The sequence below is a fragment of the Tyto alba genome, unplaced genomic scaffold (genome assembly GCF_018691265.1).
Source record: "Tyto alba isolate M040663 unplaced genomic scaffold, T.alba_DEE_v4.0 Super-Scaffold_38, whole genome shotgun sequence".
Taxonomy (NCBI): domain Eukaryota; kingdom Metazoa; phylum Chordata; class Aves; order Strigiformes; family Tytonidae; genus Tyto; species Tyto alba.
In genome coordinates this window covers 35,589,134-35,614,419 of record NW_024881313.1, presented here as the reverse complement: position 1 = coordinate 35,614,419, position 25,286 = coordinate 35,589,134, and the positions used below count along the sequence as shown (strand labels likewise).

The 25,286-nt window shown below is 35.7% G+C and overlaps 1 protein-coding gene across 1 annotated transcript in view; it reads left to right on the top strand.

Annotated features, from left to right (window-relative positions):
* The first annotated feature begins 1,213 nt into the window (after positions 1-1,213).
* LOC104363631 (sodium channel protein type 5 subunit alpha) overlaps positions 1,214-25,286 on the top strand; it is a 54,448-nt gene continuing 30,375 nt past the window's right edge. The window contains exons 1-10 of the mRNA XM_033009717.2: positions 1,214-1,296; positions 9,876-10,186; positions 11,625-11,743; positions 13,106-13,195; positions 14,273-14,401; positions 18,585-18,676; positions 20,761-20,967; positions 21,573-21,636; positions 22,257-22,401; positions 23,736-23,930. Of these exons, the coding sequence (XP_032865608.1) occupies positions 9,914-10,186; positions 11,625-11,743; positions 13,106-13,195; positions 14,273-14,401; positions 18,585-18,676; positions 20,761-20,967; positions 21,573-21,636; positions 22,257-22,401; positions 23,736-23,930 (1,314 nt within the window). The 5' untranslated portion in view covers positions 1,214-1,296; positions 9,876-9,913. The remainder of the gene's footprint in view (positions 1,297-9,875; positions 10,187-11,624; positions 11,744-13,105; positions 13,196-14,272; positions 14,402-18,584; positions 18,677-20,760; positions 20,968-21,572; positions 21,637-22,256; positions 22,402-23,735; positions 23,931-25,286) is intronic.

Genomic DNA, 25,286 nt, shown 5'->3' with positions numbered 1-25,286 from the left:
AGAGAGGCTATTGAATAAGTTAGTATACAAATTTCAGAATGAGATTTACAGATGCATCAGTTGATGATAGTGACTTATTTGTTTGAAATTTAAGTTCCATTCCCTCTTGTACCCAGCTGGTATCTTGTGTCCATCTTGTAATTTTAGCCAATTATACACATAGTATCTTAAAGATCCAGATGTATCTTAGAGGGGGTAGAGTGAGAAGGATTAGGCTTTCAATGATCTAAATTTCAAGCTTCTCACATATAGTAAGGAGTCCCTGGCCAGTGGGTTATTGAGGGAAGGTCCCAATCAAATAAGAAAAGGAAGGAAATAGTGCTGAATTTGTTAGGAACCCAAATAGCAGTCTCATTCCTATAAATGAGAAAAATAGGAAGAGAAACCTTGTATGAACCCTTCTCCCACTAAGACAGAAGCATGCATTGTGTGTCTATTATGCCACTGAATGTAAGAGACACAGATTTCTAGGGTTATACCACAGGGTATTTCTCAGTTGATAGCAGCTAGCAGAGGAGGCAGCTGGATAGAATTTGAGGATAAGAGGGTCATGCAGTGTGCATGAACTGCCAGATGCCTTGATATCTTTAATGACTGTATTTATCTGATCAGTAATTTAAAACAGAATCTAGTGTTTAGAGTTGTGGCACAGTCACAACATACATTTAATTACGCAAAAATCTGTTTTTTCAGCTCTTGACAGCTGCACACACTTAGTCATTAGACTAATGGTGGTGTACTAATGCTACCAAGAAGAAATATTTATCTTGGGCTCTGGCAATAAAAAGGAAAAAGAAGAGTGCTATACTTTGCAGTTAATGGAAGAGACAAATCCATGTCAAGAACATGGTGACTAAATTAACAGAGTTAGTAATTTTTATAATGAACATTATCTTTTTGTTTTTAAACTTCAGCTTTTTTGGTCTTTTTTTCATTATACTGAGGAATAATGAATGAAACGGGGAAGAAAACAATGTTCTTACTATGAAGCTAGTTTTGTGCCCCATCCCCCCCTTTTAAGAAACTGCCTTCCTAATAGGATGAAGTAAATTTTACATAGTAACACAAGAAAAGTTAGTTGTCTACGCATTTTGCTGTTGGCTTCAAGTCCTAAGGCTTTCTTTTAACAGCTACAGATAAAAATCCTCATTTTCCATGACTTCCTCTTGTGACTATAGATATTACAGCATGCAGAAAGGGCAGAGGACTGGGACTCTTCTCTGTCTTTACTCCCTGTGCCCGTTTTTTCTCAGGGACAGACTGATGAAGAAGATGCAGCAGAAAAAATATGTCAAGGTAAGGATCTTTTTTCTATTTAGTGATACTGGCTGGTGCAGTATTATAAATGTGGCTGCTTTTGACCACAGCAGATATAGTGCCATTATAGAAAGATGCTTTACTGATTTTTAAAATTCTCTTCTCTTAATTGAACTTGTCTCGAGAACATACTATTGCTTTCTGGAAAAATAACTTACACTGGGACTTAAAATGGCTTATAGTTGCTTACATCACAGAACACTTAGCGTTTTATTTCTTTAAAACAATCTTTAGTTGTTTCCTTTTCTGATGATACCTATCAAGCAAAGTGTTTGATCACAGTTGTTTTTCTGTTTGCATGCATTAGAGCTGCCTGGCTTTTAAGGACAGCGTAGTTCCTTCAGTACAATCCTTCCAGCAAAACTCATAGTAACTCTCTTATCATCAGGAAAGACTATAGGAAGGATTTAAAATCTACCCAATAAAGAGTAAAAAATTTTTTGGATGGTAATGGGTTCTGTTAATGTAACTGTAAGAGAAATAACTGTACTTAGCAATAGGGCTTACCATTAATGTATACCTGTTACTATTCAATACCTGTTGCTAACAGGCTCTATACATAGTTTTTATTTAAATAAATATAGGCAATTTCAGGTATGAGGATAAATGTTGTAATTTTTATTATGCTCACACAAGTTTTGTATGTTTTAACAGAAGTTATATCATGATGTGGTATTGAATGTATTTTGAGCTCTGATCTTGTATGTAACAGAAAGTGTATTTGACTTTGACTTTTGTCTTTGTAAGGTATAATGAACATACATCATAGCCTGGGAATGATAAAAAATAGAAGTTAAAGAATGAAACCCAGTAATATATAGCTCTAATTTCTAACCAAAAGCTTTTAATGAAGGTCCATTTTTGTGCCAGTATTTAATGTATGCCAGAAAGTTCAGCTGGTTAAAACCTCAGAATGAAATGTGGAACAGGACAGGTTTTGTTTTCATACAGTTTTACATAGATATTTCTTATTGAGCAAAAATCCTCTCTTTCCTTTTAATAAATGTAACCATGATTTCAACAGAAAGGAAATAATTGATTAATATTTAGGTAATTATTCTTCAAAAGCATCACGCACACACTTTTTCCTTTTTTACAGTCTTCCCAGTGAGATCACAAAATCATTTATTGCTGTTGGAAGAACAACCAAGCTCCTCCCTCCATCCCTCCCCCAGGCATCCCAATACAAAAGAAAACTTTCTGCAGGGGAGGTAGCTAGGTAGCTAGGATGTTCTTTTGAACAGAGTGGTGAAAGTGAGAAAATGAAGACTTTCTGTCTCTTTGAAGATACAAGCTAGCTGAAAGTAGCTTAAGCATTGTGAAGGTTTTTTTATTTTGAAGGAGATGTTGTAAGTATTTTGGTTTTTCTAAATATTTGTATACTATGAGACATTGCAATTGCTAATTTTCTTAATTTAAATCTATGTTTGATCAAAATATTCAGATATATGTATACATGTGTATATATATGTAAAAAATATGTGCACACATGGTTTTATTTTAGGTACAGGTAGCATGTACATAAGAAAATATGCCTTTAATGTAGAACAACTATATTGCTGTAAACATGCAGCTCTTCCTTTAGTTTAAATGTGGCAGTAGAAACATTAATATATTTCTTATACTAATTACTGACTACTTTTTGTCTTATTGGTTTGTTATATTGGCTTATGCACATTAGTCCTCAAACAGGCTTTTCTAATCTGAGCTGTACTTATCTTGAGATAGTGAAATTTCTTTACCTACACAAATCTGGAATGTTTTTCTCACAAAAACACTGGTGTGTGATTTTTTTCAGGTTGTTTAAATAGTTCACAATCTAGCCTGTTACATATATTTCTGATTTTGGAGGCAATGAGTGAATAGATTTTATTATATTATGTTGATATTGTGAATATCTTTTTATACTACATCTAATTTAAAAAAAACCTACACTGGTAGGTATTTATCCAAACATCAAATTTTTGTTGGTGGGCAGCGGCATGGAGTGGGAACAAAGTGCTAGGTGGAAGAAATGGCCAGGTATTTTAGAAACAGGAGTAGTCCAGTAAAATTTCCAAGTTTGCTTTTAGGAAGGACCAAATTAAATCTATGGATTAATATTGGTAGGTAAATCGAAGAAAACGGTGATCAGAGAGCAGAAGTATTTTCTCTTTATTGAAACTGAGTAGGTGATAGCAGTAGCTTTTTACAAGATATTCTACAACACAGAAAAGAGAGAATTTCTAGCCTATTTCATAAGGTGTTGCTGTGAGCTGCTGCTTTGTATTTAATTTTTGCAGATGAACATCTTTTTCCAGATGAACAGATTCATCTCTTTCAAAAATATTTGAGTTACTTATAAAAAATAGTGGGTTTATTGATTTTTTTAATCATCTTTTTTGTGGAATATATGTTATTATTTTTAATAGTGGGCATTTGTTACAGTATACATGTCTAGTGGATCCATGGTGATGATGAGCTTGGAGATACTTATAATATTCAGAGTTTCAGATTGGTCTTTGCTGTTGTATATGGTGAACTGATTGAATGTAAAGTTTGAAATCTGAAATAGCTGATGCAGAGCATTGGTTTTGCTGACATCTGTTTCTGCTCTTGTGAGTCATATAGGAAGGTGACTCCAGAGTGTTAGAGGTCTCTGCTTAACAGCAAGGAAAGTTTTAGCACCTATGGAATGATTCAGTGCAAGATTGATACCTATATTTAGCTGTCTAAATGCAGCTCTCTCTCTGTGATCTAGGTGTTTAAACTCCCATTACAGTCAGTGGAGATTTAGTTAACACTGTCACCGGAATTTTAGATGATTTTAAAGTAGCTGTCTCGCTTTGGTCATTTGAATATCTCTACAGCCTTGATTGACTATACATGCCACTAGATATCCACTGATTGTAATGGGAGTTAGGATGCCTTGTTCACATGCAGGACCTTAAAAAAGATGTCTTTATCTACAGACTGTATCCATCCATAACATCTTTGTGTTTCTGTATATATGGCCTATCTAACATATTTTTTTTTATTTTTAAGGTACTAAAAAGTCTCCTGATTTTGTTGATAAAGCTGAAAAGGCCATCTTGTTCTGTGAACCAGAATTGAATGTGATATATGCACTTAAGTGTGGCTAAGTACTCCTTCAAGAACTACTTGGAAATATCTGGTTCTGGATGTTTTGTTATTATAATTGTCTGAACTGTGTATAAGATTTATTAAAATTTGGTTTTGTAAATGCCCACTGAAAATTAATTTTGACAAATACACAGATTGGTCAAAACAAGCTTTTTGGAAACGCTGTAGATAACTACTGAAAAAGGAACAGGGCTCTGACTGGAGCATAGATTTTAATAATTCCAGTCCTATGGTGATGAACGTCATGGTAGGCATTGCTACATGCCTTAATCATTTATTTATTTATTTATTTATTTATTTATTTATGTTAAGATACTTCTTGACCTATGTTAAGTAGATAGTTATTTGATTTTGTGCTTTCAAACAAAATCCTACCATAGGGATGCATTTTTATTCTTTATTCCCATGTGAAAGAATCTACTAAATGCATACTAAAACCAAACTTAACAGATAGTTTACGCTTTATTTTTTCAGATCCAGGTGCTCACAGGAAATACTCAGTGGATGGCTATTGACAAGGGAGCAGATAGAAATAATTTGAGACTCAGAATTGGTTATAATACACGCTAGAACTGGATTGAAACACAAATAGGGACATTTTTATTTATGTTCCTACCTTACAGTTGGGAAACTCCTCCTCAAAAAATGCCCCTTACTGACTTTGATAGTGTTTTACTAAGCAGTTCTATTGGCTTAAATTTCTCTCTTATGGACCACTGAATATCTTATAGTCAATAGTCTGATTGCTGTTACCTTGCTCCCTATAAGAGGGACTCTACATGCTTTTAGCAAGCTGAAAGGAGCTCTGAAATTCACATAAATGGAACCAAATTCAGGAGCTTCATACAGGGCTTGAATCTGTATTTTGATTTTAATTCTAAAAGTCTAAATCTGTTAGTTGTTGTCTTTAGTGATTAGTCATTACCCCAGTGAGCATTTTGTAACTTGTGTCTGTGAAACATTGTATTAATAGACTATTTTTGTCAGTACTTTGCTATTCTAGAGAAAATTATCCTAAAAGACAGCTTTTATCTTAAGAAATTTTTATAGATAATTGTGCTATAGTAGTACCCATGTGTCCATTTTATTTAATGACTTGTTCATCCCTTTCTAATACTTTACAGATCATTTGTTCAGTAAATTTCATCAGTAGATCTGGTATTCCTTGGGTTTTGATGGAAAAAGATTCTCTGTGATTTTCACAGTGCTCAAAGTCAGCCTTAAACCAGTTAGACTAACCTAAACCCACGCCTAGTTATATACACTGAATTCAGTTCATCTCAAACTATAAAAAATAAGTAATTTCTCCTTTAATTTAAAATAAAAAAAGGTGAATTTGAAGGAATATTTTTGTAGCCCTGATCCTGTAAAGAGTGGTCTTTTAGTAAGTGAAGGTCCCACCAGTGCGTTTGTACCTGTTACTGATGAACCGCTCTCTACTGTAGGACCAGAGACATCAAAACCTGTCATAGGGTTTGCAAGTCTTAATTTAATTTAAATGTAAATTTCATGCATATCCTGAACTGGAAATGAATGGATCTCAATTCTAGCCCTGTATTTCCCTTCAGCAGCACACTTGAGGTAATGTGTTGCTAGAATTTCCCCACATTAGCTTGTATTTACACACCCAACTCTGTTCTCCCAGTTTCTAGAAGAAATCTCATTCAGTAGTACTTTGGCTTAATTCTGAGAACCCTTGTTCTGTAGCTTCCCTTCTGAAATCATTTGCTAGGGAGACTTTTCTATCTAATGCAAAGACTGAAATTATTTCTAAGAGTAACACTTAATCTTGGTCTCTTGACTTAAAAATTCAGCTAGTTCAGCAGCATATGATGAGGTGGCTGACTTTAGCTGAGCTTCAGGAATTTCGAGTAGTCACTGTATTTTCAAAATTTTTTAGTCATCTGTATTGCAAGGATTTTTTTCAGTCCCTTATTCTGAGCTTTCTTTTTCCTAACTTAAGTCATGATCTATAAATGCTTGGCAGTTGATGAAAGGCCAAAAAGTCTGTTGTTCCATGTGAGCCGTACATTGCTGGTACACGTCTTCTGAAGAAAACCTCTCACGTTGTCTGTGAATTTTTGTGCAATTATGACTTCTAGTCACTGCTGCTGAAGGGGATGTGTAGGGTTTTTTTGCTCTTGATCTCTGCTTATCCTTAATATTAACCCAATGTTTGTATTTACCAAAACTATTTTCTTTGCTTCATTCATTACAGTCAGTGTAGTTACCTAAAAGCTCAGTCTGTTGTGCTTAAAACTGCTTTAAAGATAAAATTAATCTTCTTAGAATAATTAAAAATTAAAAAAAAAAAAAAGCACATGTTGATTTTCACTTTATCTTTTGAGCTTTCGATTGGAAATGGGCCTGTGTGGTTTTGCAGAGTAACAGTTCTTTGATTATATACTTCCAATTTGTTACCATGGTAAATTTTGATCTCTGAGTTGTGGTCCCTTATCAGATCTGAACTTGCTTGTAAAGTCCCAGAGGAGGAAAAAACAAAACCAAAACCAAAACCCAAACAAATCTCCTAAACCAAACCAAAATCATTGCATAATCATTCTGGCTCCAGGTAGTCGCATATTCTTTTTTAAAGAAATATATCTATGCATTTAAAGGAGAGAGCTGTAATTACAGGAGAGTATTGATTCTCTAATATGGTCCACATGTGCACTAACAAAACTGAAGTAGCACAGCTGGACCTCAGGCAATCAAAAATGTGTTTTAAAGACTCATTGGTGACCTAAAATGTTTATTAGATGGGAGCAATTGGTTTTGACATGAGTCACAAAGGAAAAGTCATCCTGTAATGGGTCAAATTTCTCTTCATCTTTTGTGGATGAGAACTGCAGTCATATAAATTGCTGTCATCTGCAAATAATGTGGTGAATTTGGGCTGGAAGTCATTAGTAACTGCATACTTACAGTGACTTGCCTTAAGTAATTTCAGTATTTCTCATTACCTTGCTGCCCTTCCCCTTTGTCAGTGATTTAAGATCAGGCAGAATAATTGAAAATAAATTCTTGAAGGTACTCTGCTAATCCCCAGAAGAATTGCAGTATTTATGAATATGTGAGAAGGTGGAGTTGCTTCATCATATTTATCTTTTCCGTGGCTGGTATGGGATGCAGAATTGACCCATACCTATCAGCATATATAAATGCCAATGATTTGGATCATAATCTGAGTAGTTAATAATAATTAAATTTGTTTCCTCTGATGTATGGAAAAGAGTAGTTATTAAACTAATAGGCATAACCAAGATGTCCAAAACCAGACACTCTGGTGCATTAAGGCACCTGCGAAATTCTAGGAGACTAATCTTCCTATTGACATGCAGTTGGGAGGAGGGCAATACCAGATTTACTTGATTATTTGGTTTGTAGTGGTCCTTTATGGTGTCTAGATTGTTTAAATTCTGCATAACAGTTAGCAGGTATGGAGCTTCATGAGGGTTGATCAGATCAAATCACCTAGTGAAGTTTGTTTTGAGGAAGTGCAGGTCCCTGGCAGGTCACAAGCAGAACTAAACATAACAGCTATCCCAGTTCTGTCCCTGGTGTTACTGTAATTTTTTGAGAACTGGGTACTAAAGGGTTCTTGATTACCAGATCTTGGTGTGAAAGTATGCAGGACTCATTGTCAACAAAGTCAGTAAAATATCTAGCAGCATGCTACACTTTGTAGTGTGATGCATCATACATATGCATGCTTGGGATAGGTCATGTCAAGGTAGATTAATTTCAACAGATGTCCTATAAAAACTTCAGGAAATCTGGAGGTATATTTGAAACTCAGATGTTTCCTAGACACTGCATCTTGGTTTTGGCCTAGGTTTATAAAACCTTTTAATACAGTTTGTTATTTAATGTCAATGGAAATACTCTTTCATCAAACCATCTATGATAAAGCCTTAGTTGTGGCCACATTCTCAGTTTGCTGCTCAACAAAATTAAAAAAAAGTCTCATGAGCAAAACTTTTCAGCCATAACAAAATGGCACAAGGTAAAGAGTTAAGGGTCTGAAGAACAGGAAGAGCAAAGCACAAACATGACTAAAAATTAGCAGAATCAGAGGAGAGAAAAGCTCAAGACCAGTAAGGTAAAACTTGCCATTTCTTCTATTGTTTTTACTACAAGCCATAAATATCTCCTTGGATGTACCCAAAACTCAGCTGGACAAAGCTTTGAGCCAAATTCATTGTTGGCCTTGCTTTGACCAGCGGAAGGTGCTGATGAGCCTCAGGGTCCTTTCCAGTTAGACGATTTTGTGATCCCATGTAAGCAGCAGGGGTGGTAGATATGGAACTAACTTCTGGTTGCAAGAAATAGAGAGGTCCAGTAACTAAGGTGCAAGGCTGCTGATAATACAACCTGCTACAGAGAGAAACAACTAGGTGATTGTTGGAGTTCTGACAGAGATGTGATTTTGTCACTTCCTATCTGGAAAGGCAAAGGAAAACAGTATCTCTTCTGCAACTTGAATTATATTGGGTGGATCCAGAATCAATTGTTGATATTTGCTGGTTTTGTTTTACATTACCCTTTCTTCTAAATGAATGTGCTTCTAGTTGGTTTTGCTTTATATCCTGGGATGCATCAAACAGAACACAGTCAGCTGGTTAAAAGAGATGAGAGGTGATTATATTGCTGTGTTCGGCGTTTTTGTGCCCTCACCTGGAGTACTGTGTGCAGTTCTGGGACTCAATATAAGAACGCTGTTCAGGTCCTTGAGTGCATCCAGAGGAGGGCAACAAAGTTGGTGAAAGGGCTGGAAGGCATGTCCTGTGAGGAGCAGCTAAGGACTTTGGCCAGGTTTGCCAGGGCTTTGAGCAACCTGGTCTAGTGGAAGATTGTCCCAGCCCATGGCAGGGGGTTTGGAACTAGGTGATCTTTAAGGTTCCTTCCAACCCACATCATTCTATGATTCTGTAATTGTCTCGTTTGGAGAAAAGGAGGCTGAGAGGTGACCTCATTGTTCTCTGCAGCTTCCTGAGGAAGGGACATGAAGAGGAAGGTGAGATCCAGTGATAGGATGCGTGGGAATGGTTCAAAGTTGTGTCAGGGAAGGTTTAAGACGGGACATTAGGAAACATTTCTTTACCGAGGGGGTGGTCAAACACTGGAACAGGCTTCCTAGAGACGTGATCGATGTTCCAAGCCTGCCAGTGTTTTAAGAGGCATTTGGACAGTGCGCTTAACATGCTTTAGCTTTTGGTCAGCCCTGAAATGGTCAGGCAGTTGGAATAAATGGTTGTTGTAGGTCCCTTCCAACTGAAATTATAATTATTCTACTCTACTTTACTCTACTCTGTCCTGTTCTATTCTCATACAGGGTTTCACAGAGGGAATAAATAATTTAAATAATGGGTATTAGTTTTAAGTTGTTTGTTATTGCTGTTATTTTTTAATTGTCAATAGTTTTCTCTTTTAAGTTAATTCTAGCACTGGAAACAAACTTATATAAGGAAAAATGGATCCCTTGTTTTGGCCATCAGAAACTAACAGCTTTCGACGTTTCACCCCTGAGTCCTTGGCAGCAATTGAGGAAAGAATTGCTAAGAAAAAAAAGCTTCAAGCCAAAGTTAACGGGAAGAATAAAGACCAAGGAGTTGAAGAAGATAAGCTTACTCCTCAGCTTGATTTGAAAACCTGCAAAAAACTGCCATCTCTGTATGGGGATCTTCCTGTGGAGCTCATTGGGGAACCGCTGGAAGATGTTGATCCATACTACAGTGATCACAAGGTTAAAGCTTTCAAAAACATTTTTTTATTTAATTTTGTCTGCTGAACCCTTAGGACGTAATAAAAGCTCTGTTCAGGAGATGCTGGTTTTTGATTGTTCTGTAGACAGATCTTCAAACATTGCTAGCATTTTTTTTGAGTAGGAGTGCTAAGGTATGCTCCACATTATGTAATGTAAAAGTATTTTAAGTTCCAGTCAGCAGTCAGAATTAATTATGAAAACATGATACACTTGATAGGTACACTTTGATAGGAAATATATTCTGGGATAACTGATGCTTTGTTTTCCAGAGTAGTTTCTATGGAGTCTGTGGGGCTGAGATCACTGTGGTTTAAACAGTGCCTATCAAACAGTAATCACGCTGGAATTGCTGACTTACTGCAGATGCTTTTGCTGAATTAAAAATGTTATACAAATTAAGGGAGACATATTCAAGATATTTCCAGTACTCTGTCTATCCAAATCATATATTTGCATTACAGTAAATTAATTTTCTGTTATTTTATGTCTCCTCATCTTTGTTTATTCTACCATATTTATATTGCATATACTCCATGCTATTGAAAAGTGGTTTGTGTTGTTGCCTATAGGAGTATGCAAAGTAGATGCGCTAGGAATTCCTTTCTAAATGAAATGTCTGTTGTATGATAGCTTGCAATTGAGGGGGACTTGACTTGAAGAGCAGAAGGTTCCATCCAGTCTCGTGTTGCTGTCTTTTATGTACACCATCAAATCACTGGAATATAATAATTTAATCAGATAATGTGCAGAAAGCTTTATTTTTCCAGGGATTTTTTTTCTCAAAGTAATTAAAGTGATATTCTTGATGAAGAGAAACTAAGGCTGATTCAGTTGAAGAAATTTACAGAAAAGTTAGTGAACTGTATTTTTGATTTATGAGATTTCATTTTTACTTCATGTGGCAAAAGTACTGAGCTGCATAGACCTTAAAGTAGCTTAGAGGGATTTTACAGGGTTACCTCGTAGTTTAGAGATATTTAAAAATTAAAATTTTTGCTTTGGCTCTATGGGATTATGGCAGTCCTACACAATATGTATTTTATAAATAAGCTTTTGTAGCCTAGAAAACTGTCTAAGAGTAAGGTACTTTTAAGTATGATTAAAACCATTCTTGCAGTCCCAGAATAATATTCTTTCATTACTTTGACCAAGTGAATGTGATCATTTGCTCTTCAAATTCATTCCCATTACTACTACTTCTTTGTAGGCAATAATGAACTTTTACATAGCTGACGTCTTTCTTTCAAAATGTGGTATGATCAGATCACAACTCCAAGTAAGAATGTAGGAAAGCTTCACTCATAATTGCAGTTAGATACAGTTCTAGATGTAGATTTAAAAACCGAAACATTGAATTTAGGGAAAAAATTTTGTTTCATTAAAATATTTCATATACTGTGAATCTTTTTTTTAATAGACTTTTATGGTGATAAATAAAAGGAGGACTATTTTCCGGTTTACAGCCACGCCTGCGTTGTGTGTAGTTGGTCCTTTTAATCCAGTAAGAAAAGCAGCAATTAAAATATTGATCCATTCATATCCTTTCAGTGGTTTCTCTTATTTCAGTTTTAAAATACACTGTACCATTTTCTGTCCTTTGTTCCTCTGTTCATATAAATGTAAATGTAATCTCATGTGGCTGTGATAGAGATTTTAAAAAAGTTATATTGAATCTTTTTTTACAACATCTAAGATATTTTTATGGTGTTGGTAGAAGTAAAAATGTCAAAAAGCTCAAATTTAAAGTCAGATTTGCAGATATTGTTATGAAACAACATTTAGAGGCTACTGTCTGATATTTTAGACCTTTTCCAGGACTTTTTCTAACTCTCTACTGTGGTGACCAGCTTAAATTTATAAAAAAATAAACCAATAAAAAATGGACTCCCTAGTTATTAAAACATGAAGGAAGTGATTTACAGCAATGCTTTGCTGAAAAAGTTTGATGTTGTCCTAATAAATGTATTTCACAGTTAAGTTTATAAAGTTCTGAAGAGCACCCATTTTTTCTTTTTGCAAAATTATAAATGTAGTATGAAGAATGTAAACATGTTAAGGGTTGCAGGTGCAAAACCATAGGCTGAGTAATTTGTGCTCTTTCTGCCAAAGATCTGTTTTCATTTGGAATTACTAATTTGTAGAAATAGATCATTTAATGGGAACCTATGGCTGACTTTGATTGTGTGTTCTATTATGAATTACTAAATTTGCTGTTCAGTTTCAGATAAACCCTAAATTTAAGGCCAAAGTTTGGTTTTTTTTAAAAAAAAACACTCTTACTAGCTGACAGGTGAACTTTCATGAAAAGATATTTTTTCTTACGTATATTTTCATTGCCTGTCACATAAAATTAGAAAGTTTTCTGAACTTGTGGCAGAGCATATGTGTCTGTTGTAAGAATGTCTATATGGACTCCCAGTTTCGAATAACACTGGCTATTGATAATTAAGCTTTTTCATCTGTTTTTCATAGGCTTAAAACCCCTAGTTATTATGGGCATGTGTCCCATTTTTCTTTGTTCCATGATCCTGCTGGGAAGAAAGGGAGGTTTCTAAACTTTCAGATAACAGTAAACAACAGAGGACTCACATTTTATTCATTTCTTTATGCTCTTTATCTCTTCTGTCAAACATATTATGTCCCACTAATGTTCTAACTTCCAAAACTATCTCCACAAGCAGATAATACATTCTTATTTTTAAATCATGAAGTTTACCCAGCTGAGCAGAAGTTTGATCTGACATCAGTTTCTTTGGAAAACACATGAAAAGTCCTGAGCATATTCAGAATCAAAGTAATTATTTGAATATCTATATTTTTTGTGTGTGTGTAAATCAGCAACTATTCTGAACTTCATTGTTTTATAATATAACACTTTTTCCTTAACTTACTATTCACATTATTTGTTGGCTTTATTACATGTACTGTGATACTCAATTGTGCTTCCATGGCTGTAAATAAGCTTCCAGAAGGACTCAGCTGGACTGAGTAAGTATCTCAGTTGCCATTTATGTGCTCTTTTTCAAGGGATATGGATATGCTGGACTGAAAAATTTAAATAATGTGGTGAACTAATTCTGGCGCTTGAAAATTCTCAGACAGACCTCTGAGGAAGATTTAGGATGATTATTATTATTACATCACACAGTCTTCTGTGGAGCTTCAGTTCCTTTTCTTAGAGGCTTACACCATATGCCCTTTTCTATATGCTGGCTAATTTTACCATCTGGTGTAACATAGAAAGTTGCCCCATTTTTCCTTTTAAGGATTAAGCCTTTTAGAGAGACTGTGCAGCAGGATTCTGACTTCATATCTCTCAATCTAAGGCAATAACCTGAGTGTCTGTTATGGCTGGCACATACAAAAAGTATAAAGGGATAATATTAATTCCGTTCTTTCTTGCTGTGTCCTGGGGACACCCTTAGTTCAGTTGTTCACATTAGGAAGCCATCTATTTATGATGATGTGTTACTTTTTGTAACTATGAATTGTATCCAGTATAACTTGAATTAATGTTCTAGAATTAAGTATTGAAAATGTGCCTGGAGCCTCGAAGGTTCTATAATTTTAATTCCTCTTGTTTTTTGAGGTAAGTATGGTGATAATGATAGCTTAATTATATATAGGATTTCTTTCAGTTGTTTAATGTTTGTCAGAATAAATTTATAAAATGTGCAATCTTTACAGGATAACTTAGGTCTTTGCTGTTATTGTTTTGCCACAATATCGAGGCTTTGAAATTTTCCAGCCTGCTTTAGAACATAAACACAGTATTAAAAAAATTTTATAAAGAAATGTGAGCTATTCTTCATCCAGTAATAGTATGGTATGCTTATGTAAACATTTATGATTATAGATTTACATGGAAATCTTACTAAAATTCAGGAAGGCATCTTCCCATGATGTTTCTGAAAGTAATGTAACTTGTCCTATTTTACTTCACCTTTTCTACTTTCATGTTTATCCAGTGACTAAATCATAGAAAAAGTAGAAATGTGTCTGAATACGTCTCAATCTCATTAATATTTTTATTTCTATAAGTTTAATATACACTTTCCTTCTCAGATATCTTTTTACTGGCATATATACTGGTGAAATATTGATAAAAGTACTAGCAAGAGGATTTGTTTGGAATGAATTTACCTTTCTTCGAGATCCGTGGAACTGCTTGGATCTTGTAGTTATTGTTGTAATGTAAGTAAAACCCAGTTCTTTTACACTTAAGGGACAAACACACAGATAAAATGCTATTTGATATTGCTGAAGTTCTTTAGAGTGGTTGGCATCCTACCTCCTTAAGAGTTACTGTGATTGAATCACCCTTTGCATATCTGCAAAGAGGAAAATAGTCATAGACCTAAATGCAAAGCTCATCTTAGAACTGTTTGATTGTTCTCAATTTAGTACATATGTGAATTTTGTTAAGAGGCAATTGCATAGACAGCTGAAACCAAGCATGCCTCTATATTGTTTTAGTTGTGCTTTGGATCAGCTGAAACTCATTTGAGAAGGATCCAAAGTGGGTCACAAGGTGTTGAATGACATGGTGATAAATAGCAGATGAAATCCCAAGAATGTGAAGTGATGCTAAAGGGAGAACAAACATAGCTTTACATACATGGTTATGGGCTCTGAAATAGCTTTCACTTGTTGGGAAGACAATGTTGTAATTGAAATAGATAATCTTGTGTAAACAACTGCTCCAGTGTGCAGTCATGGTCAGAGAAGGAAATAGAAAATGAAGACATTGTACGTAAGAAATAAAGAAGCAGAACACATAATTATTTCACTGTGTGGCCTGTATTTTTCTTCAGGACTATATGTAGTTTTGCTCCTGACATCTTAGAAGATGACAGAATGAAAAATGGTACAGAGAAGATGTATATCTTGTATTCAATATAATAAGAAACTAAATAGAGTAGAACTCTCATGAAAAAAATACAGAGCAGGAAGGTGGTTGAGGTCTGTGGCATAGAACCAAAAAGAGAATAAATAATTCATCTTTTTCTCCTACCACGAGAGCTAAAGGCACCAAATGTAGTTGTTAGATGGCAGAATAAAAAAGGAGTAGTTTTTCACACTACATGTAGGCATATTCCCATAGGAGGTTGTAGATGCAAAAAACTTAGTTGCGTTCAGAAGGCTTCTGGACAAAATGCTGGATGAAAATGTACTGAGGGTTATTTTTAACACAAAGATACTATGTCTTCTTCAGGAAGGCCCTGAGCTATAAATCTGATGGAACAATTAAATCTGGGAAGCATCACTGCCTTTATTCTAAACTCCCCTGTAAGCATCTGTTGTGAGTCGTTCTTGAAGACAGGATAATAGGCCTAGTGGATCATTGCTGTGGTCACTTTTAAATTCATATCAAAACTGACTAGCTGGGTGGACAAGAAATGAGGAAGAAACCAAGTCAGAATTTGCATCTCAAATACAGAATGTTAATCTTGAAAGTAAAATAGTCTTACTTGCAACAGTGAACAGATTGACTCATGCCCAATCTCAGAGCTTTCAAAGCAAATCTCTGTCATTTAACATTTCTGAATAGTTTTCAGTTGTCTTATTCTAATTTATTAGAGGTGTAGAGTAATTTAGATTGGAAGGTACCTCTGGAGATCATGTGGGGAACATGCTACATGCTACAAGCAGTAGTAGTTTAGGTTAGGTTGCTCAGGTCATTGTCCAGTCAAGTTCAGAGTTTCTTTAAGCATGGAGATTCGGCAACCTTTCTGAGCAACCCATTCCAAATGTATTGTCGTTATTTCCCTCCCAAATTTCTAATTGAAATGTCTTGTGTATGGTGAGTTTCTAAGAACAGCACAGCCTGGCTCCATCTTCTCTAAGCGCTTACACTGGGCAGCTGAAGACAGCAAGAGGATTCCTGCTCTGTCACCACATTAGCCTGCTCATTTCCAGACTCAAAAAATACAATTCAGCCTAACAGTTGAACCATCTAATTGGCTCACTGCCCTCCTTAGAGCCCCGGTTGGACCTGCTCCAGTATGGAAAATGTCTTTCTTGTCCTGGAGAGCCCAACGCTGGACACAGTGCTCCAGATTCAGTCTCATAAATCACTTCCTTGGATGTATGAGCTAGACTCCTCAACATATGAGCTAAACTTGTGCTAATCTAGCCCAAGATGTGATAGGCGTTCCACATCACAAGGGTGCTGTGCATGTTCAATTTGTCTGGCCTGACCCCAGGTCCTTTTCTGCAAAGCTGCCCTCAGCTCCTACCTGTGGTCATCCTGACTCAGGTGGAAGACTTTACCTTTGCTTCTGCTGAACTTCATGAGGTTTCTACAGCCCATAATTCCAGTCTGTCTAGCTCACTCTGCAGAGCAGCCTTGCCACCCCGTGTATTGACTGCTCCCCTGCAGTTTAGTATTTGTGAACTTGCTAAAGGCAAACTCTATTCCATTTTTGGGGATGTTAATGAAATTGTTAAACAGTATTGACCCCAGGACTAAACCATGAGTGATGCCACTAGTAACCAGCTGCCAGCTGAACTTTGTCCCTTTGATTACAGCACATAGATGCATGGATAATATTTCACTTCCACAGATTTTGACACTAGACTCAGGGACCTGGGAGACCTGAAAGCAGGCCTCACTGGTAAAGACCAAATCAAGGCAGTGTTGAGAAGTTTCAGCTTTTGCCCGTTCTTTGTCGCTAAGCTCCCTGCCTCCTTGAACAGCTGGCCCACAGTTTCCTTAGTCATTTTTTCACTACTGGTGTACTTAAAATAGCCCTCTTGTTGCCTTTCACATCCTTTGCTAGCTTCAACTTCAACTGAACTTTATCTTTCCTTGCTTCATCCTTGCATGCTTGGCAATGTCTTAGTGTCCCTTCCCAGAGCTCTCACTGCTTCAACTTCCTGCACACTTTCATTTTGAACATGAGATTAGTCAGGAGCCCCCTGTTCAGACAAGCTGGTTTTTGGCCACGTCCACTTGGCTCTCTCCAGTGTAGAGTACGTTGTTCCTGTGTTTTGAAGAAAATAACCTTGAAGATCAACCAGCTGTTCTAGGGGCCACTTTTCCCTCTGGGGCAGCTCCAGATCCCTGAACACGCTGAAATGTGCTGTCCTAAAGTCCAGGATTTTTATTGTGCTGTTCGTCTTGCTTCTTTTGGGGTCTTAAACTCCACCATCTCATGGGCTCTGTAGCAAAGGCTGCTGTCAACTGTGACATTGCTGACTGTTTTTTCCTTATTTGTAAGTAATAGGTTATGTACTCAGATGTCATCACACACCTATATATGTATATGAACAAAACATTCTTTTGAGTAATCTATAAACCACTAAGGAGCTTACATATTCTTAATCATCAGCAACTATCAAGTAGTCCAACAGCTGTATGAACAATTTCATTTTATGGTCCTACTTCCCTACCCATGCTCCTAATTCATTTATGTTCAAGCAGTTATAAGCCCTTTGCAATATAGTATCTCTTCTGCTTTTTTGGGGTCCTATCATGCAACAAATAAAAGTATTTGGAAATGAACTCGTTAACTCAAGTTCAGTTATTACTTAAGCTACTTGAGAATTATTTAATTCCAACCTAGGCAAAGCCATAGTGTTCTGACTTACTGCTGACAAAATTCGTGCTTTGAGGGGGAGATCACCTAGATCACCTCCAGAGGTCCTTTCCAACCAATGTTTCTCATATTCTGTTACTGAGACTTTTTATTTTAAGGAATTCTGTTACCAGTTATGACCTTGTCATAAGATGAGTCACAATTAATTTCCATTCTGACATGAAAGAAGTCTTATAAAATATTGAGTAACCTGTTAAACATGAAGTGCTATATAGACTATGCAAGTCTTAAAATACTCATTTTCTGAAATTTTCGAATTATTGAAATGGTTAAATTGAAACTAGCTTCAATAGTCAAGTTCTTAGCTGACTGTTAAATAAAATTTAGAGACAGCCATGTAGTACAGAACTAACATATTGTAAACCTAGTTTTGCTCAACTCTCTTCTCCTAAAATATATATTATGTAGTTTTGAGATAGCTGCAACATATATTTCATGTGGTCTAAATCAGGTTAGCCTCAGTATGAGGGGTAGTGGTTATGACATTGGAGGCTTTATATTTATTTGACATTTGGATGGATCAACTCTTCAAAAGTTAAGCATCCAAATCCATACTGAGCAAAAACTTGTTTCTTTTCAGAGGCACTATTCAAAAGTCTCATTATTTTATATCAATACCTAAAAATGGACTTAGATTCCTAACTTTAGACATCTACTTTAGGACATCTTTGACCTATTTATTTTCTGTCACTTCTTCATTACTGTATGCTCATTATGCATATGCTCTGAAAAGCTAGATCTTTGTCATTCAGTTATATGGTGGTTTAATTTTATAGGTATGTTACCATGTGTAAAAGTATGAGCAAGGTTTCAGCTCTTCGAACTTTCAGAGTACTGAGGACTTTGAAAGCTATTTCAGTAATACCAGGTAAGGAATGACATGTCTTACTCATTTTCTCTCTGCTTCAACAGTGTACTATTTCTAATTCCTTTCCTGTTTTTGCCTTCTGTTTTCCAGTCACTTTTTGTGATGGTTAATGGGATCCCAAGGTGTGACTGTTTTGCAGTCAGTAGTAACTCTCAGCAGCATCCTAACAGAATGTTTTTTTATCATCTTTCCTCAAAATTATTTTGATGAAGACAAATTCTTGTATTTTCTTCTTTTTCTATCCCACCACTGATGTTCAGTTTTACTTAGCCCAGTGCCTTTGTCTTTTTACTTTTATCTTTCCTGAGCAGCACACCCTATTCAGTACATTGTGTTTATGGCTATACTAACATTCTGGTTTCATGTTATACTTCATTAGCTTCATCTTCTATGGTTTATTTACCAAAATGCTGACTTCACAATATTTCAGAGTTCCGTTTGTTTGTTTACTAATCACAGCCAGTATCTGGATTAAGCATAATACTTTCAACAGTATTTTGCATAAGATGTCCACATATTTGGTATCTTTGTAAATCAAGCCAAAAATTAGGATACTAAAGTATGGATTTCAGAATCTAACTGAAAAAACTAATTTGAAAAATCTATAAATGGCTATATATCCCACTGTCATAATATATGTTAACTTTACCATTTGTATTTACTTACAAATATATTTTTGATTATGGCATGGAATTATAACAGGAATTAAACATGGGAAATGCTTAATTTTTAATGTCAAAACCACCCGTTGATACTTTTCCATTCATATTCACCATGGAGTACAGAGATTAAATGTAATTGTACATTTTTCTTCTGAAAGTTTTCTAGAAAAATCCTGGATACTACTCTCTGCCTATGTCATATTTAAAGTTGAGTTATTCTGCCAGAATATTGGTCTTCGGTTTATATATAACCCATTTTCACAGAATAATGGAATGGTTGAGGTTGGAAGGGACATCTGGAGGTTATCTTGTCCAACCTTCCCTCTCAAGCAAGACCACTTAGAGCTGGTTGCCCAGGACCATGTCCAGGTGGCTTTTGAATATCTCCAGGGACGGAGACTCCCCAACCTCCCTGGGCAACCTGTGCCAGTGCTCGGTCACCCTCACACTAGAAAAGTGTTTCCTGATGTTCAGAGGGAATGTTCTGTGTTTCAGTTTCTGCCCATGGTCTCTGGTCCTGTCACTTGGCACCACTGAAAAGAGCCTGTCTCTGTCCTCTTTGCCCCCTACCTTCCGATATTTATATACATTGATGAGATCCCCCTTGAGCCTTCCCTTCTCCAGGCTGATCAGTCCCAGCTCTCTCAGTCATTCCTCATGGGAGAGGTGCTCCAGTCCCTTCATCATCTTTTTGGTCCTTTGCTGGACTCTCTCCAGTACGCCCATGTCTCTCTTGTACTGGGGAGCACAAAACTGGACTCATTACATTCACTAGTGCTGAGTAGAGAGGAAGGATCACCTCCCTTGATCTGCTGCCCATGTTTTGTCTAATGTGGCCCAGGATACCATTCACTGTAGTTGTTGCAAGGCAACATTGCTGGCTCATGTTCAACTTGGTGTCCACCAGAACCCTCAGGTCCTTTCTGCCAAGCTGCGTTCCAGCTGGGTGGTCCCCAACATTTGTTCCCTTCCCAGTGTCATACTCTTTTGCTTTTAAACTGGTGACATCTGTAGGGCATTATCTTCTAAGACAGAATTCCCTGAGGTCAGCAGAATCTTTCTTTTACTGTAATGTGTATATGGCACAATGTGAAGTAGTTGTTTAATGTTAATCAAGCACAGAAATCTCTCTGTATTCATTAAAGATCATAAGAGTTTGCTTAGATGCCATCTTAATTTAGAATTTTAAAATTAGCAAAATTAATGTTAGAAGGAAGTAAAAGCCAAATAAGTTATGATTAGGAAATGTAAGTAAAAATACTTTACTTATTCCTATGCTTTGTTTTACCTCATTTAATACTCTGAAGTTACAAAACCATTTACACTGTTTTTAACATACTTGCAACTGTTGTATATTGTCATATGGGAACGCTGCTGCATTCCTCTTCTCATTTTGCGTATTATTGAATCTTATTTTTCTAGGTCTGAAAGTCATCGTAAATTCACTTATTGAATCTGTTAAGAAACTTACTGATGTGTTGATCTTGACTGTTTTTTGCTTGAGTGTATTTGCTCTAATAGGCCTCCAGCTTTTTATGGGCAATTTAACATCCAAATGTGTCCTCAGTAATGCTACATACAATGACACATTATGTAAGGATGCCAAGATATATGTACCAAATGATGAAGGTAAATTTTATTATTTTCTCCCTTTACATAATCTGTGCATGTCTTTTTTTTTTTTTCACAGAGATGCTAAAATATAGTTGCATGTATTTCTCACTAGAAGATAGGTCTTTCCATTTGTACAAATAGTAATATGAAGTCTCTGGGACAACTGAATGTGAGATTAGTGAATCTTGGATTTGGAGAAAGATTAGCAGTCTGTGGGATAGAAGGGACTGAGTTTTCTGTAAGCATTTACTTCTTTATCTATGCACATTACAAAGGGACTCTAATTTTAGAGATACTGCACAGAAAATTATTTTTTCCATCACTTAATCTATATTGTTCAGGGATTTTGACTACTTCTTACAGAGATCCTTATTATTACTGGAGATCAAATAAAATCTTACTTTGGGAGTTGTACAGTTAATTTTTTTTTTTTAATTGCCTTAGGGACTGATCTGCTGAGAAACAGTCCTGTATGCCCTTTGTTTTGAAAATAGTCTTTCACAGAGATTTCGTCCATCAGGATGCTTTTTAAAATGCAGTAATGTATGGTTTAGTGTCAGAGTACTGTAGGAACAGACAACTTCTGATTTTATGATTCCTTGATTTTTTTTTTTTATTAGATATCTGCTACAGAATGAATAAATCCTCTGAAATATTGCTCTGTGGGTTCAGTTCAAATCCTGAGTAAGTGAACAAAACAGTTTTAGTACTTTCTTATTTTTTTTTCCAGATGTACTCTGGTTTTATTTTTGGCCTAAAGGAATGGCAGTGATTTTTCAGGAGGGTGGAGTGTGCGTGTGTGTAATTGAATCAAAACCCCAGTATTTCACATCAGAGAAAGAATGAAGTACTAGGATGCAAGCAATTGTATGTGCTTTGTTGCTAACTACTGGTAATATAATGGTAATGTAGAATGATATAAAGGAGGAGGGGAACAGATCAGTAAAGAGTTATGAGATATTAATCAACTCTCCTCATCTTCGTGAATTATTTAAAAATAAACACATTTCCACTTTTTCCCCTGCCTATCGATTTGTTTGTGTGTATCCTACTTCGGTGGAGAGTTTCTGTCTAGGCCAAAAGTAGACAGAACTGGAGTTTCTGTCTAGTTTCTTTGACTAGACAAATGGATTTCTAGGACTGTCTGATATAAATCAGCCCTTCTGGGAGAATTACATTGGGGAATAATCAAACAGACTTCCAGATAAACTGAACAAATCTATATTTGATGTTGTGTACTGGATGCTTTCAGGTACAATCTAATATTGCAAGTAAGTTTTGTTTAACGTTTCTTTTGTGGTTAGAAAAGAGTGCCCAGAAAACTATAGCTGCATGAAGATTGGGAAGAATCCTGACTTTGGTTATACAAGTTTTGACCATTTTGGCTGGGCCTTCCTTTCTTTATTCCGTCTGATGACACAGGATTACTGGGAGCGTCTCTACAGACAAGTAAGTATTTTTATTACCTGCTAGAATGACTTTAGACATGCAATTTAGAGCTTTATTTCCACTAGAAAAATCTGCACTTGTTTTAAAATTACCAATAGCAAATTTCTTTTAAAATCAGCATAAATATTAAGGAAGTAGCTTCAAGTGACTAAATTGTAACTAACACCTTCTGCAAGTGACATTGGATAAGAGCAATACTGCTGTGAATGCTCATAGTTTTTTGGAGAATACACTTGGATCAGTGATTAATAGTTAAATGTTGACATGTAACTACCAAAGGACTGGGGTATATAGTAGATCTGTCTAGGCAGCTCACCTCTGATGCAGAGGATATGAGGACTTGTTACATACTCTGTTTCTCTTCCTTTTAAGTCCTGACTCCTCACCAAACTCTTTGACTCAACATTTACAGTTTCATTTCAGATAATTTTTGACAACTGGTACAAAAAAAATTGCATACTTTATGTTTTTAATTCAGAGAGTTGAACGTAATTTTTAAATTCTGTTTTTTGACAAAAATTATTCAAAAATTGCATGTAGAGGAATCTCTGGATCCCTTCCACCTATGCAGTGCCTTTGCTAGAAGAGAACTATCCTTGGCCTTGTTCAGTAACTTTCATATGGTCTACTTCAACTTTTTTCCAGAAACCTTTATTAAATGATTTTTAAAAAAGGGATACATCTTCTTTTTGCCATTTGGAGGTTACGTGGGTTTTGGTTTTTAATGTCTCAGAGCTTAATTTTGGGCTATATTCTCTGCTGCCATTTAAAAATGTAAGAATAAACAATCAATAATAAATTGTAAATACTGCCTCTGATTATGTAATTATAGCATCTTTTAAGATTGTTTAGATAATCCTAGTTTTCATCCTTATTACTGAGTTTTATTAATTACTTCTGTAGTCACCTGTATATCTCTTTACAGCTGAAGTTGTCTTCTCATAACTTAAACTCTGAACATTTACCCGATTTGCTGGGAGATATTTAATTTAATTTTAAGAATGGATGTTGTTAATTCTTCTCTGCAGTACATGGCATCATTATGAATGTCTGATGGTCTGTTACATAAAGAGAAAACATTGTATGATCACAGAGAAGTTTTCGAGAGCTGAAATTTATTTACTTGAAGACCAGGGGAACTCTTGATTAGATGTATTTTATAGACCTTCAGTGTAACTTAGACCAGAGGTAGATCCTACTGTTTAATGAAAACAGTGCAGTATATTGACCTTTTATATAGTATAGGAAAATAAATTGTTTAAAATTAGTTTGAAAGTCTACTGTAAATGTTAGTTTGTTAAGAATTTACTACAACCTTTACCTTTTCCTCACAGACTATCCGTACATCAGGAAAGAACTACATTTTATTTTTTCTGGGGGTCATCTTTTTATGCTCATTTTATCTCTTCAATTTGATCTTGGCTGTAGTAACTATGGCATATGAAGAGCAAAATAGAGCTACTGTTGCTGAAACAGAGGCAAAGGAAAAGTTACTTCAGGATGCCAAACAAATTCTAGAGAAAGAACAGGTTTGTAAGTTGTTATATTTAATATATAATATGCGATTCTTTTTGTTTTCTTCTGTTTGTGAATTAGAGAAAAAAGTTTTTAATTAAACAACTGCTTCTTACCATACTTTCTTACATTTAGTTTCTCTTTCTCTCTGTCTCTTTATAAATACACATGTACTTATATTTAAATAGATATAAAGATTTTTATGATGCAAACAAACAATGTGAGTCCAAGATAAATCATATTAAGTTTTAGGATTTGCAGACATGACATTGTATGGGAATGGCTTGCTGGCAGGTATATATCTTTTATGGTATTACATAGGTGCCTGCACTCTGTGATTTGCCCCATTCTTGTACACTACCACTATTGTTGTGTACAAAAATTCCTTTATCTGGATACTCCTTCTTGCTATTACTGTGTAGTCTGATGAAGGAAGTATGAGTGGATACATTTCCATCCATAAAAGTTTTCATTTCTACAGTTCCCTGGGATTGGAAGTTCTGATGCTGATAGATTTCAGGATTGATTAAAAATGCAAGCTTTCTGAGAGCCACTGTGCTCAGCTATTTAAGGGGTGTCATGCTTCTTTTTGAGTGACTGCATGCAGAAGGTCTACCAGTTGACAAGAGCAGGGATAGTCTATGGCCAGACTAATGCCATTAGTTCCATAATAATGTAGAAGGAAATCCAGAGACTGCATTAGTTTCTTTGCTGTTGGTTTGGAGAGCTGATAGACACAAATCAGATTTCTACAGTGTTTCCTCTTGTCATAGTATTGCCTAGATTCATTCATTCATTGGCCTGTACGGGACCAGGGATCACTTTGTTGCTTTTGTTTTATTTCTGAGAAGTGAAACTGATCTGAGGCAACAAGATAGATTGAAAATTATTGGTAAGACATGTTTTATCTTCTAGCTTTTCATAAAGATACCTCTGATTTCCTGATAACAATCAGAAAAGTCAAACTTATAAGAGGACATACAAATATTCTCTAGCAACTATCCAATTTCATCATTAAGGTGAAAGACATCATCAATTTACCAAATTCCTCCTCTACAACTGTCAACAGGCCTCTGTTTCTCTTCCCAAAATTCCAGTTTGCCAAGCTTTACTTAGGCTTTTTTTCATTCTTTTTTTTCTTTTAACAGGATTAGTAGTTAAGAAAGGTTTGACATTTTAATATTTAGTTTGAGCCCTTAGTATTCTGTTGTCTTTGGTCTCAAGGTCCTTTCCAAAGCGAGAAAAGGAGAGTAAAAGGATACACCATAATATTCTGTAATTCAGATACAAAATACAATATCTAAAGTGGCAAGGACAAACTTTAATTGCATTAGCTGATAAGTAACCCTGCTTTATCTTTCAGTATTGTG